Source organism: Acanthopagrus latus, chromosome 3 (assembly GCF_904848185.1).
Source record: "Acanthopagrus latus isolate v.2019 chromosome 3, fAcaLat1.1, whole genome shotgun sequence".
Lineage (NCBI taxonomy): Eukaryota > Metazoa > Chordata > Actinopteri > Spariformes > Sparidae > Acanthopagrus > Acanthopagrus latus.
Window position 1 is genome coordinate 8,797,513 of NC_051041.1, and position 12,774 is coordinate 8,810,286.

General features: G+C 41.3%; 1 protein-coding gene across 4 annotated transcripts in view; it reads right to left on the reverse strand.

Moving 5' to 3' along the window:
• Positions 1-7,508, reverse strand: part of celf3a (cugbp, Elav-like family member 3a) — a 32,489-nt gene extending 24,981 nt beyond the window's left edge. For 2 of the 4 annotated variants that reach the window (XR_005074422.1, XM_037094133.1), the window contains exons 1-3: positions 6,997-7,508; positions 5,805-5,957; positions 2,371-2,453 (exon numbers count right to left, since the gene is read on the reverse strand). Coding sequence is in view for 3 of the 4 variants with exons in the window: in XM_037094133.1 (XP_036950028.1) it covers positions 2,371-2,453; positions 5,805-5,949 (228 nt within the window). In the remaining variant the exon portion in view is untranslated. The remainder of the gene's footprint in view (positions 1-2,370; positions 2,454-5,804; positions 5,958-6,996) is intronic. The other 2 variants (XM_037094134.1, XM_037094132.1) reach the window with 2 other exon arrangements.
• Positions 7,509-12,774: the final 5,266 nt, after the last annotated feature.

The window sequence follows — 12,774 nt, forward strand, 5'->3', positions numbered from 1 at the left end:
TGGGGCGGGGGAGAAGGACTTTAGCCACGGGACACTGGGCCCTGCTGATCCTCTACGAGAGGTCAGGAAAGGTCACGCTACTGTCACGCTAACAATGGGATTTCTTTTGTCGCCGCCGTAATACCAGCCTGCCCCTTCAAACTGTCTCCACGTCCCACAATAACCCCCTGCCTGCCTTTACAACAGTCTTCTGGTGGCGAAGACAATCAATACGTCAAGCGCTACCAGTTTTGATAATCAAGCAGTCATTTATCATGAAAAGAAAATCCTAATATTTGCCAGCTAAAGCTTCTCAAAATGTAAAGGGTCGATGCCGGTATCCACTTCCACTAGAGTTTACCACTAATGATTATTTTCGGTAATAGATTAATTGTGTTGTCTTTAAAAAAAACACGGCATGAAACTCGAAGATATTCTGTTTTTCCCCCGCATGAGACGAGTAAAAGCAGCTTATTCTCACATTTTGAGAGGCTGGAACCAGAGAATGTTTTGCATTTCGAAAATCAAAAATAGCCCTGTGAGCAAAATGCCAAAGAACATATCCACTTTAAGCATCTCCAGTGTGAATATTAGCTTGTTTTCTTAGTCCTCTGTAATGTTTAATTGAACATCTTTGGATTTGGGGCGATTGTTAAGGAGAAAAACAAGCAAGCAAACTGCTCACAGCTGAGACTGTAACTGTGTTGCCTAAAAATGTCAAGAATTTGGTGAAAAGTGTCCATCAAGCTTAACCAAAGTCCATGGCAACATCTTGTTTTGTCCTAAAAAAAAACAGCCTAAAACTCAAAGATATTCAGTTTTCTACCACATGACACAAAGAAAAGCAGCTTATTTGCACATTTTGAGGAGCTGGAACCGGAGAATGTTTGTTTGCTTTTTCAAAATCAGAAATAGTTTCATGAGCAAAATGCCAAAAGATGTATTGTTCCAGCTTCCAGCGTAAATATAAGCTTGTTTCCTTTGTCTTCTATAATATTTAACTGAATATTGAATATTTATAGATATGGATTTGGGACAAATGGTAGTAGAAAAACAGGCAGTTTGCCGACATCATTGTGGTAGCAAAGAACTTCAGTGTGTTGTGTCCCGACACATGAGAAACGGATGTCACCAAAAAAAATCTAGTTCCAGCTTCTCCAGTCTGAATATCAGTTTGGTTTCTTTGTCCTCTGCACTATTTAATTGAATATCTTCTGGTTTTGCATGTTCTGTAGGACATGTTGGTGATGGAAAAGAGCTTCATTGTGTTGTCTTAATATGTTCAAAAATAGTGAATATGTCCATCACGATTTACCAGTTTATGGTGCCATCTTCCTTTGTCCTAAAAACAGTGTGAAACTCAAACATATTTTGCTTTTCTACCACATGAAACAAAAAAAGCAGGTTTTGAGAAGCTGGAACCAGAGAATGTTTTTAATTCTTTGTTTTAAAAATGACAATACATTTTTGTCAATAAACGCTGGTAAAAAAAAGAAAAAAAGTCAATGAAATACTAGCTTGTTTTTTTTTTTTGCTATTCGCAGACTGAACAATTACACGACTGACGGATTGATTGATACTGAAAGGAATCTTTAGGTGCATCCCTTCATTGCTCAACCCTCTGGAAAAAAAAAAAGAAAGAAGTGAATGATGTAGATTTCAACAAAAATAACCAAAAGGAAACAGGGGTAAAGCCTTGTTAACAAAAGAGGAAGCAGCAGCGAGTCTGCGAGCACACTCTGTCTCAGTAATTCCTTGCCTTGTCGCCTTGTCTCTCATATAGTCGGTTATTATAGAGACGCGGCTGTCATGTCATATTTAGCTCTGGAAATGTCATTTGGCAGCACACCTGCTGCCTGGCTATGCTAATAAAGCTAGGTTTAACTTTGATTAGAATTCAGAGGGAGAGGTGGATGGAAAGAGGGGAGGGGAGAGAGAGAGAGAGAGAGAGAGAGAGAGAGAGAAGGGGGTGGGGGGGGAGAATGACGGAGACAAAGAAAGGAAGAGAAACATCAGAGAAAATCAGAACTGGCAAAGTCACTCCAGCAGCGAGCCTCATAGCTGTCTCTTTCGACCCGTGACATGTTGCAAGATGACTCATGCCTTAACTGGATGGATATGTCTGGATGCATCACATATGAAACATAAGAGGGAGAGCAGCCCCTGACCTTTATTGGAGCATATCAGCTGAAGGGGGAAGTCAGGCCCGCATGTCAAACTCGGTTAACGTTGCCGTGTCACTGTGTGTCCTCGTGTGTCTGTGTGGTGCGTTCAGACGGCCTAGCATGCCAGTTATTCGGCTCCCGTTTTATATATATATCTACACACATGAGCTGTTGAGGAGCTCGTGAAAAAAAAACAAAAAAAAACGGAGACAGACAACACACTCACCCCCGGTAGTGTCTTCTGCTCGTGCAGTGCATTCTGGGCTTTGAGGGCGGACTCACGCGCGCAGTATGTGAGGAAGGCGCATCCTGGAAAGACAAAGACAACCAGCGTTACAAGAAGTCTACGTGTGTCCGATGTCAGATTCATATGCTGTGTGTGTATAAGGTCGGAAGCTTAAAGGATAAGTTCACCCAAAAAAGGACAATAAACTAAAGAGGCAGTACGAATAGCCAGGTAAGATTAAAGGATAAGTTCACCCTAAAAATTTCAATTCAGCCGTTAACGACTCAAAGCTCATTTATGCTTCCACGCTCCGCACTCTCCTTCCATTTCATCCGCATTTCCGCACATTTTCTGAAAGCATGCGGATACGGACCGACAGAGCGCTACCAGCGTAGGCAAGAGTTCCAGCGAGACACGACCACAGGATGAGAGGAGGAAGGTTTAAAATAGACAGACCTTTTGAGGGACAGGTTATGCATGATGTCACTTCATTACCACAACACAGCTGGGAGGAGACTGGAATGGGAATCGAGCAGGAGTTGGAGAGAGCGGCGAATGAAAAGTGGCGGTCCATGTTGCGCCCTCTAGTGGTTGAATAGCGAAAAAAATTCTGGAGCTTCACGGCACAATAGCGTTGTAGCATTCTCCTAAGCAACTGGAGTAGACGGTAGACTCGTTTTAAAAAAACAATCACTAAAAATGGCTCCGTACAGCCAGTCTGGATGAATCGAAGTCTCTTGAAGCCCAAACAACCAGAGATGATCAGAAAAGATGTCACTGACACCCTCGATGTGCAGTCAAGCTCTTGGACCTACTTCGAACAGGGCACGCGCTAACGCTTTTAGCTTGGCGGCTACAGTGAAGATTTCAGCTTTTAAAGAAAAAGGCGTGTAAATAATGTCCTCTCAAATCAGTTTTGGATCTCAGGGCTTCCAGACACTTGGAAGCCATTTTATGTTCTGTAAAACAGGAAGATGCTGCAGCTTTGTTGCGCTGCGAAGTGCCAGAAATGTTTCGTCGGCTGAACTTATCCTTCAATCATAAATGGCTATTTGTCCCCCGAATGGCCCGCAGACAGAAAACATGCGTCCGGAGATTATTGTCCTGTTATAAAATCTGCCATTTCCTTCTTGTGCTTAGGTTCTGTTTGACAGCTGTTTCTGGGTCAGCAGTATGCATTTAAAATCTCTCTCTAAAAGAAAGAAAAAAACATCCCTCCTTAATCTGGCCATCACTGTTAATTTGCATGAAACAGAGGCAGAAAATGAAATAAAAACATTTAAGCAAATAGTCTCCCAATAGAGATCTCTGGGATTATTAAATCATAATACCTGGAGACTGTTCAGACACAAGCAGCCTGAATGGGTATTTAATATCGTGCTGGTCAAGCAAAATGTATGCAGCCCCACATAATAGAGAAAAGGCCTCCATTAACCTTTAGAGCTCCCCACAAATCATGAATATGTAAAAATATGCAGAATAGGTGTTATAGGTGTTAGAGAACTGATACCACCTGGCCTATACGTCTCCCAAATGACTGATTCATAAAAAGCCTTTGTTTTCAGCCGCTCAGATTTGCATTAGAGACGACAGCGAAGATCATTGTTCGGTTCAGATCACTTTAACCAGCCTCAGTCCATCTGTCAAACGGGATTTTTCGAGTGTGTTGAGACGTCTACTTCCAAAATATGAGAAAGCCTTGTAGTAGCAGCGGGGTGACACTTACTCCTACAAATTGACTGATATCGCCACATGAAGCCAATTACGGGCTGACAAAATAGTTTTTTGTGAGATTGATCCGAGACAACCACTTTTCTGGCTGTGACCGCTTGAGACTGGAGAGCGCCGTGCGACAATTTTACTTTGCTTTTCACTCAAGGACATTTTTTTTTTTTTAAATTCCGACAGCAATTAATGACTTGTTTTTTGTTCTTAAAGTGAAGGATTTTTAATTGTAGGGTCTGGCGGTAGGCGTGAAGGGAAACCTCCCATCATGCACCGGGGCGTCTCGCGAACATAATTTCAATTTTATGTGTGTTTGAACAATGTTTTTACTGTTTACTGTCAGCTTTACAATAATCAGCTGCCTAGTAATTTTTCTTTTTTTTAAAGCATTTCATAGTATGTGAACAGTGAAATAACTGTTCACTTAAGTTTAAGTTTAAGATGATGTGTTGGTAAATGACAGCCTGCGTCAGGTGGGATGCTTAAAAAGATAAAGCTGGGCTCTTGAAAAGAGCCTTATAAATGGATACTACCTGTTATGATTTACATAAACGAGGGATACACAAGCTTTTCCCCTTCGAGGGGAACGTATTCGTAAACCATTGGCCAAAAGCGAACGCTGATTGTGTTGTTGAGATGGGAAATGGGGCCATATACGGAAGCCCAGAGAGGCAAAAATCAAAATAAAACTCGATCCATTTTTTGTGGGTGTCATCAGAATTGTTTTCTCTTAAGAACAGATGAAGGGAAAAGTTTTTATTTCTTTGAAGCGGCCTCTCAGGGCTTCTGTACAACGTGGATCCCCTCCCCTTGATCGACTGACTTCCTGAAAACATTACTGTTCACTGTGGCTCTCAAATAAGCAGATTCATACCTTTTTGTTTTAAATCTGTAGCTTTTTATTTGCTTTGTTTGGTTTTGTTGACTTTCAAATAACATTTTCTCACTGTCTTGAGGTGTCATTTGAATGCAAATCTGTGAAACATGTGTCTTAACGGTGCCATAAACTTCCTTGGAAAAAGTCTCACTCTTCCGACAAATGATATATAATAATTTGGGGATTTTGGGTTGGATTTTTACCTCACAGGAAATAAAAACATCATTACCGCCATTCACATTTTCCTTTTCAGGTTTATTTATTCGGCTGGAAACATCTGGTGGGCCCAATCGAGCGTCTGCGCAGCCCTGACATAAATAGTTTACCCAGGTCTGCTCCAAAGGTTTGCCTTGATGTCAAAAAAATCCAATTCCAACGAGGCGAATGGAATTATGTTGAATTCAAAAGCGTTTAGCACGAGTCGCTGCCTTATTTTTAACAGTTTGAGTCAAGGATGATCAATATTTAAGTCAGTCTTTGTGTAAATTATTTAGAAAACTGTGAATCGGATTTCTCTCTTCTTTTTTTTTTAAGATCAATGGAGCTAAACGTCAGGCTGTGGCCTCCCACAGGAGACCTTAAAGAGGCTCCAGGGAGACAAAATGAGGAGTAGCTGAACCTCAAACTGACACTCTGTGTTGCAAAGCGTCAGTATCTGACGATCTTTCTCCGAGAAGTTACATTTGGTGGCTTTAATATCTGACTGGAGGACATACTGTTGAAGAGCAACTAATGCCATGACCGTCACCAATCTTCCACCAAGATTATACTAAATAAACAGTACTGACCCCCCATACGAGCTCCCTGAGACAACAAAAAACACCAGCCTCACCTTTGTGCATCCCTGTGTATTTGTCCTTGATCACCGTCAACTCATAGATCTTGCCGAACTGCTCGAAGATGGGCTTCAGGTCCTTCTCCTCCAGGTTTCGGGGTATCTGCCCGATGAAGAGCTTGATTGCGTCAGGCTCCTTCATTGAGAAGTCTGGGGAGGAATAATAACACACACGCACACACACACACACACACACACACACACACACACACACACAGAGAGAGAGTAGAGGAGGCGGTCAGGAGGAGCAGACAGGAGCCTGCGGGCTTAAATTCACACTGCACAGGAGGTGCAAACAGGAGGCCAGGGATGGAGGTGCAGATGGGAGCGCTCAGTGGGAATGGGAGGCTGAAATTATAGTTGTTTTTTTTTTACACCCTAGGAGACACGGTGTTCCCATTCCAGGAGCTATATCTCCGATTAAAAAAAATAATAAATGTTTTACAATGAAACACATCAGCACCACTTTAATTATAATGTAGATTAAGATATTAATATACTAAATTCGTACAAAGTAACCCAAGGCTACCATAAGCTGCAACAGATACACTGCCAGAGCTGCTATAGTGCCATAAATTATACAGGAACAGTGATACAATTTGATTTTCTTTTTTTCACAGATGATTTCATGCAATTACACACATTTTTCGTGTTGTTGACATGATCGAATAAGCCCAAGGAACAATCTTGCGTCAACACACACACTAAAATCAGATAGATTGCAAAAAAAAAAAGAAAGAAAAGAAACAGAATAATGAAATTATGATCTTGTAACTTCCATATTCTTGGCTGTACATGGGAAAGAGGGCTCAGAGATGACGAATCATAGCAGCACATCTACAATATAATCCCCTCTGAATGACATATATATATAAAAAAAGATAATACATGTGTCAATGATAGTACACACAATCCTCCATGCACTGAATCCGGTCTGGGCCGCCTATTTATTTATATATTTATATACATAAATATCGAGCCCCTTTACATGACAGTGTGTCAGTCAACACAGCTGGAGACCTGCGCTCTTTGTCAAGACACGGCTGACAACAACAATGACCTGAACATGATGCTACACATTTCACCAGACATTTCAACAACAACAACAACAACAACAAAGAGATCCAAAATTCAATAAAATGAAAATAATTTAAAAAAAAAATAAAAATAAAAATGAAAAGAATCATACCTGTGGTGCTGTCCGTGGGCAGAGAAATCGGCGTATTCGCTGGGCTGCCTTTTTCCTTCCTCTTCCCCTCCGCTTGTTATTTTAGTTATTGGATCTCAGTTATTCAGTTCATTTGTCTGGAGGAGCGTCTTTGAATCCTGTAACAAGTTAGGCCTGCACCCCCCCTATAACAACACAAGTAACATCCAGCGACGGTCCTTTATTCGGCATGAGCGTGTTTTTCCCCCCCTCTGGATCTGCTTGTTGTTGTGGGTTTTTTTTTTTTTCTCCTCTCCCTCTTTCTTTCCTGACAGATGCTCCGTAAATCTCAAAATCAAAACCTGCTGTATATATAAAAAAAAAATATATATGTCTAAATAAAAATAAACAAATGTCCCTCTAGCTGTGCTGAACGAGGAGCGCTGCTGAGAGATGAATTTCCTTCAGTGGACCCGGAGGGAATTGGCAGTCTGGTAGCTCGTCCTGTCCTCTCCCTCTCCCTGTGTGTGTGTGTCTGTACTCCTTTGACGTCGTAAGCCGGTGTCTCCCTCCCTGTCCATCTCCGCTCCATCCCTCCTCCCCTGGGCTGTACGAGCCGTGATGTCTGCCGCCGGGGACCGTCGCTAAACTACCGGCCCTGTGACACAGGAAGGGGAAGGGAGAAAGAATGAGAGAAACCACAGTCACGACTGTAAAGTGTGATGATGAGTATTTGTGACCAGGTTAGGTTTTTTTTTTCTTTCTTTCGTGGTCCTAAAACAAAGAACATCTGTGAACATTTTTTTTTTGCCCATCCAGTCGATTTCAATGCCCGAAATAAGGTCTGTGGTTAGGAAATGCTTCAGATGTTTACATGTTTTTGTTCTACACTGATGGCTGTGACTCTCAGGGGCACAAATGTCATCGGAAGGTCGTTGGTTTGATTCCCCCTTGTCTGCATGTCGAAGAGTCCCCAGGACGGCTCCTGATGTGCTGGTCGGCACCTTGCATGGCAGCCAACGCCATCAGTGTAAGAATGTATATGAATTACTATTAAAAAAAATCAAATTTTTAAAATTATATATTAAAAAAAATAATAATAGGTGCTATTTGTAAGAAAAAAACGCCACCCAAAGTCCCCCAAATCTGATGCTTTGGGACTGTAGGACGGGTCAGCTGCCACCCATCAGTTTTGGACCGGTTGGGAATGAGGCGCAACAAAATCAACGTTTCTTACAAATACCATCTTTAATTAAAAAGCGCTTACGTGTCTTGAAAACAGCGGTTGCCAGCCAGTGGCTCAATGAGACTACAGACGTTGTCGAGTTCAGTAAAGGTCGTCACATCAGACACAGAGATTCATCTACTCGCTAGTCCGTCTTTACAGGTCGACTGTAGTTACAAACTATTCTAATACATAACTTTACAACTTGTAGATTGATCAGTTTACAGAAAACGTGTAGTAATTGTGTAGCAAGACTGTTAGACTTGATGATTTTTAAGTCATACGACTGCCGTGTTGTCTGTTTATGATGTTAGCTTTTTACTTCTGTGATTTAATTTACGCTTGGAGGTGGTGTTCATCTGTGAAGATTATCTTCCAGCATCGTAAACTTGTGTTCAGCGCAGAGATTGTTTTCAGCGATGTACAAAAATCCAATTCAAAAATCTTATAAGCTTTTTGTCGAGGGAATCAAGGTGATGCCAACTTCCATGTCAGCCTACGGAAACACATCACCGCCACTCCACTCTATGTGTCACAAGAGCTTAAAGATATAATATGGAACATTTCTGCATTAAAATGTCCAAAAAAGACTCAAATCTGTAATTTATTGAAGGTAACACTACGTTTCATTTTGTTGTCGCTATGAATTGTGGGTCAGAGAGTGAGGAGGGAAGTCTGCGCAGGAGATTTAACATAACAGAAATACAAACATTATGTTGTACATGAACATTTGTACCTGGGTCATGGAGCAATGGAGGTTCTTCAACAACAAAGACAACAACTCCCATAATCCCATGCTACTTTTGTAGCAGCAGAAATTACATACTGTGCTTTTAAGTGTTACTGATATTGTTTGGTGGTTGTTTGTTGCCTTCCCGCCCCAGGTCAAGTTGCAAGCTAATAGTCCCCAAATGAAATAATGAAACAGATTTGTTTGTATTGTCAGTCATATACGTAACTTTGTGTACATTTAGTACCAGAAATGAGTCCCTTAGTAGCCAGTCAGAACACAGACACCAATTACACTCAAATATAGAGTCAACAATTCACAAAATGTCTGTAAAACAGTGCACTCAGAGGAAACCACACACGGAGTAGAGAGCATGCAGACGCCACAGAGACACATAATGCTGAAACACATGATGGGGCCCACTAGTTTATATATGGCACCTTATCTCAAAGATATAATATGTACCACTTTCCCGCGTTAAAATGCAAACGAATTATCCCAAATGTTTCCGACAATGTTCAAACCCAGAGAAATGTGTCATGTTCTTCAAGATGATGGTGTGTGTTCATTTGGTCGGCCTGTTGCTATAGTAACTTCCAGGGAAACATCAGATTATACTGAGTGAGGAAGGAAGTCGTGAATGTGACTAAACGCATTGTGAAGAAAACTTAAGCACATTACCTCGTCCAGTGGACATTTCTGCACGAGTCCCACACACAAGCATACGCACTAAAACCTAGTTCTGAGTAGTCAAAGCTGTAATGCTGTCTGTACTTTTGTTCTGTGTTGTATTTTCTATTAATGTATGAAATGAGTCCCATTACGATGTCCTGGAGGCTTCTTGTTGGTAGCTCACAGCCTGTTTAGTTCCATATTCATGACATTTTATATGAAACCTTAAGTGCAATGAAATTAAATCTTCAACATTTGGCTACCAGAGGATAATGACTCGCATCAATAGAGTCTCTCTTTCAGAATCGGAATCAGACATTTTATTTATCCCAAAGGGGGAAACTGGATGTGCTACAGTAGTTCCCTCTAGAAAAAAAAAAATCACACTCGAGATATAAAGAAGATATAAACGGAGAAGAAGAATGAGACACAGAGGTGATTAAGAGTCAAATACATACAGCAGGGATGCAACGATATGGATTTTTTTTCCAGCAGTTTTGTGAGATACTGATGTTGGCAGGTTGAAAAAAGACATCTTAGATGTTCAGACTGAATATCACCCAGTTTAGATGTTGTGATGTCATGTTAGACACAATGTCACTTAATGATAAAACCCAGTGAGCAAGAACATATCGAAAAGACGTCCACTCATCGCTTCTGATGATGCTGAAAGGCGTCCAGTGGAGAGCCAGAATGAATTTTTCTTGGATATCTGAGTGACATCCTGACGGGGTCCAACATTAAAAGTTTTCACGATGTAATTTTAGACCTCTTTTCAACTTTAATTACAGGCGTCTAAGGAGCTTCCTGTGGTTCAAAATTAAAGGTTTTATGATGGCTTAATTTGACTTTATGTGGCCAAAATCAACAGAGTGGACTGAAACCTTGAGCCTCTGGCATGCAGTTTACGAGTTGAGTTATTTATCAGACTGTGATTTGGTCATCCAGCCTCGGGACATCAGCCTACTTGATGAAAAAACATGGTTTGTATTACAGCTGATAAACAGTCTTCCTGGTAAAGTGCATGTCTCATGTAAGATACAGCGGTCGAGGCTCGAGGGTTTAAATCCTCCCTGTAGCTTTTGCTGAAGCGAAGTAAATGTAGCCCCCATAAAAAAAATGTTCTGAAAGAATTTAAAATTACATTGTAAAGTCTTTCATTTTGAACCATGTATGTGTCAATAGTGAAGACGTCACCAAATCTATATTTCTGCTCGGTGTGAACGGTCGAGTCTGTCAAAAGTAAAAAGACAGAAACAAGACAGGGATGCAGAGAGGTCAGGAGGGGTGTTATAGACTTATTCTTCGTTTTTTCATGTGGGCGGTAAAAAGCGGACGGTCCCTGACATCAAGCGATGCAAATCCGCCTTTTGTTCTCGCCGTGGAGCTGGCCACGGTGCTGAAACGGGTCCACTCGAAACTCGTGACACATTATCACGGCTCCAATTTTCCCTCTGTGAGTGGAAAAAGACATAATTTCAATAAGAGCGCGTGTAAATGGAAGGACCGTGGATTCACATCCACATGCGCGCACACACACACACACACACACACACACACGAACATACAGAGACACGCACCGCACCACACGCACGCACGCACGCACACGCCCTCTCTGATATCTCGACAGCATGTAAACAATGAGCCCACATGACAGCAGGGCTGCACACACCCGACCTGCGCACACACACGCACACACACACACACACACACACACACACACACACACACACTTCAAACGAGTCACGATCTGGACCCGGGCTCGGCTCGGCTCAGCTCGGATCGGCACGGCACGGCAGCAACATTACAGTGTTTATTTTAAAAACAACACAGGAAGCCTCGGGCGCACATCACATCTCTCTCCGCCGCTAAATCCTTTTTATTCCCACCAGCAGAGTCTCTCCTCGGCTCGACTCTAATGTTAAGACCGCCATCTGCCATCAGTCACTAAATCCTTTCTGCCCCAGTATCAGCCCGCAGAGCAGCACTCAGTCCAGCCTGCCTCTGATCAGGTACACAAATGAATGATAAACATCAAACGTGATTTGTGTCACTGTAACAATGGATGGCTTTTTAAAAAACGTGTATTTATATATATATTTATTTTTTATATTTGAGAGTGTAACCAACGACGACATCTGGCGTCGAGCTGCGGACAGCAACCCGTGTTTATGCTGCTGCTGTGTTAATGTATATGACTTTGCAAAAGAGGAAAACTTCAGTGTGATGGGAACTGGGAGGAGTATGCAGAGCAGAAGAAAGAAAGAAAGAAAGAAAGAAAGAAAGAAAGAAAGAAAGAAAGAAAGAAAGAAAGAAAGAAAACAGTTAAATATAAGCAGCCTAAAACACCACAGAATAGACTGGATTCTTATTTACTGTTGATTAACAGCTAATTTTAAGTACTTCATATTAATGGGGCACTGTATAGTTTTGGAGAAAAACGTTTAAACTCAGAATTTTCATAATTACAATATCAATGAGGTAATAAAACACCCTCAGACACATTTATCTTTTCCATAACGGAATAAACAAGCGGTTCTCAGAGGAACCTATAGGTCCACTGATCATTATCTGAAGCTCGAAAGGTGGCAGGGTCCACCACATATAAACAAAGTAAAACAGTATGAGATTGTGTTGACCTTCAAGGTCAGTTTGTTTATTCATGCAAAAAAAAGATTTGTTTGAGTACAGAAAGGAAATATCCATCAGTGAAGACCTGTCTCTCCTGATTAAAATGTCTTCCTAAAAACTATGTAGTGCACCTTTAAGGCTGTCAAAAGCATCAGTGCTTTTTTGAGACCAAGTGTTTAAAAGGATATGATATTCACATTTGTTAGTAGTGAAAAGTATCAAAGCTCTAGAACAAAAAATCTGATCTACAGTCAGGTGTTTCAGCCCACAGGTGGACATAATGTTCTGGTGTCTCTTCAGTGACATTTTCTGTTCCGGCACTGTGCGTAGGTTGTTCATTAAAATTAAAATAAAAGAAGAAAAGAAGAAGAAACAAAAAGTCTGCAGTGCTCTGAAGTGCAACACTATGTGATGAAGGTGCTCTTTGGTAGGGAACATAAAGGTAAAAAGAAGATTCAAGGAAAAAAGGTTAAAAAGCTTTTACTCAGATGTTGAAATCCTCAACAACACTGAAAACATTGGTTGCTACTGAGCAGTTTCTTCACATACACTGTCCAAAAAA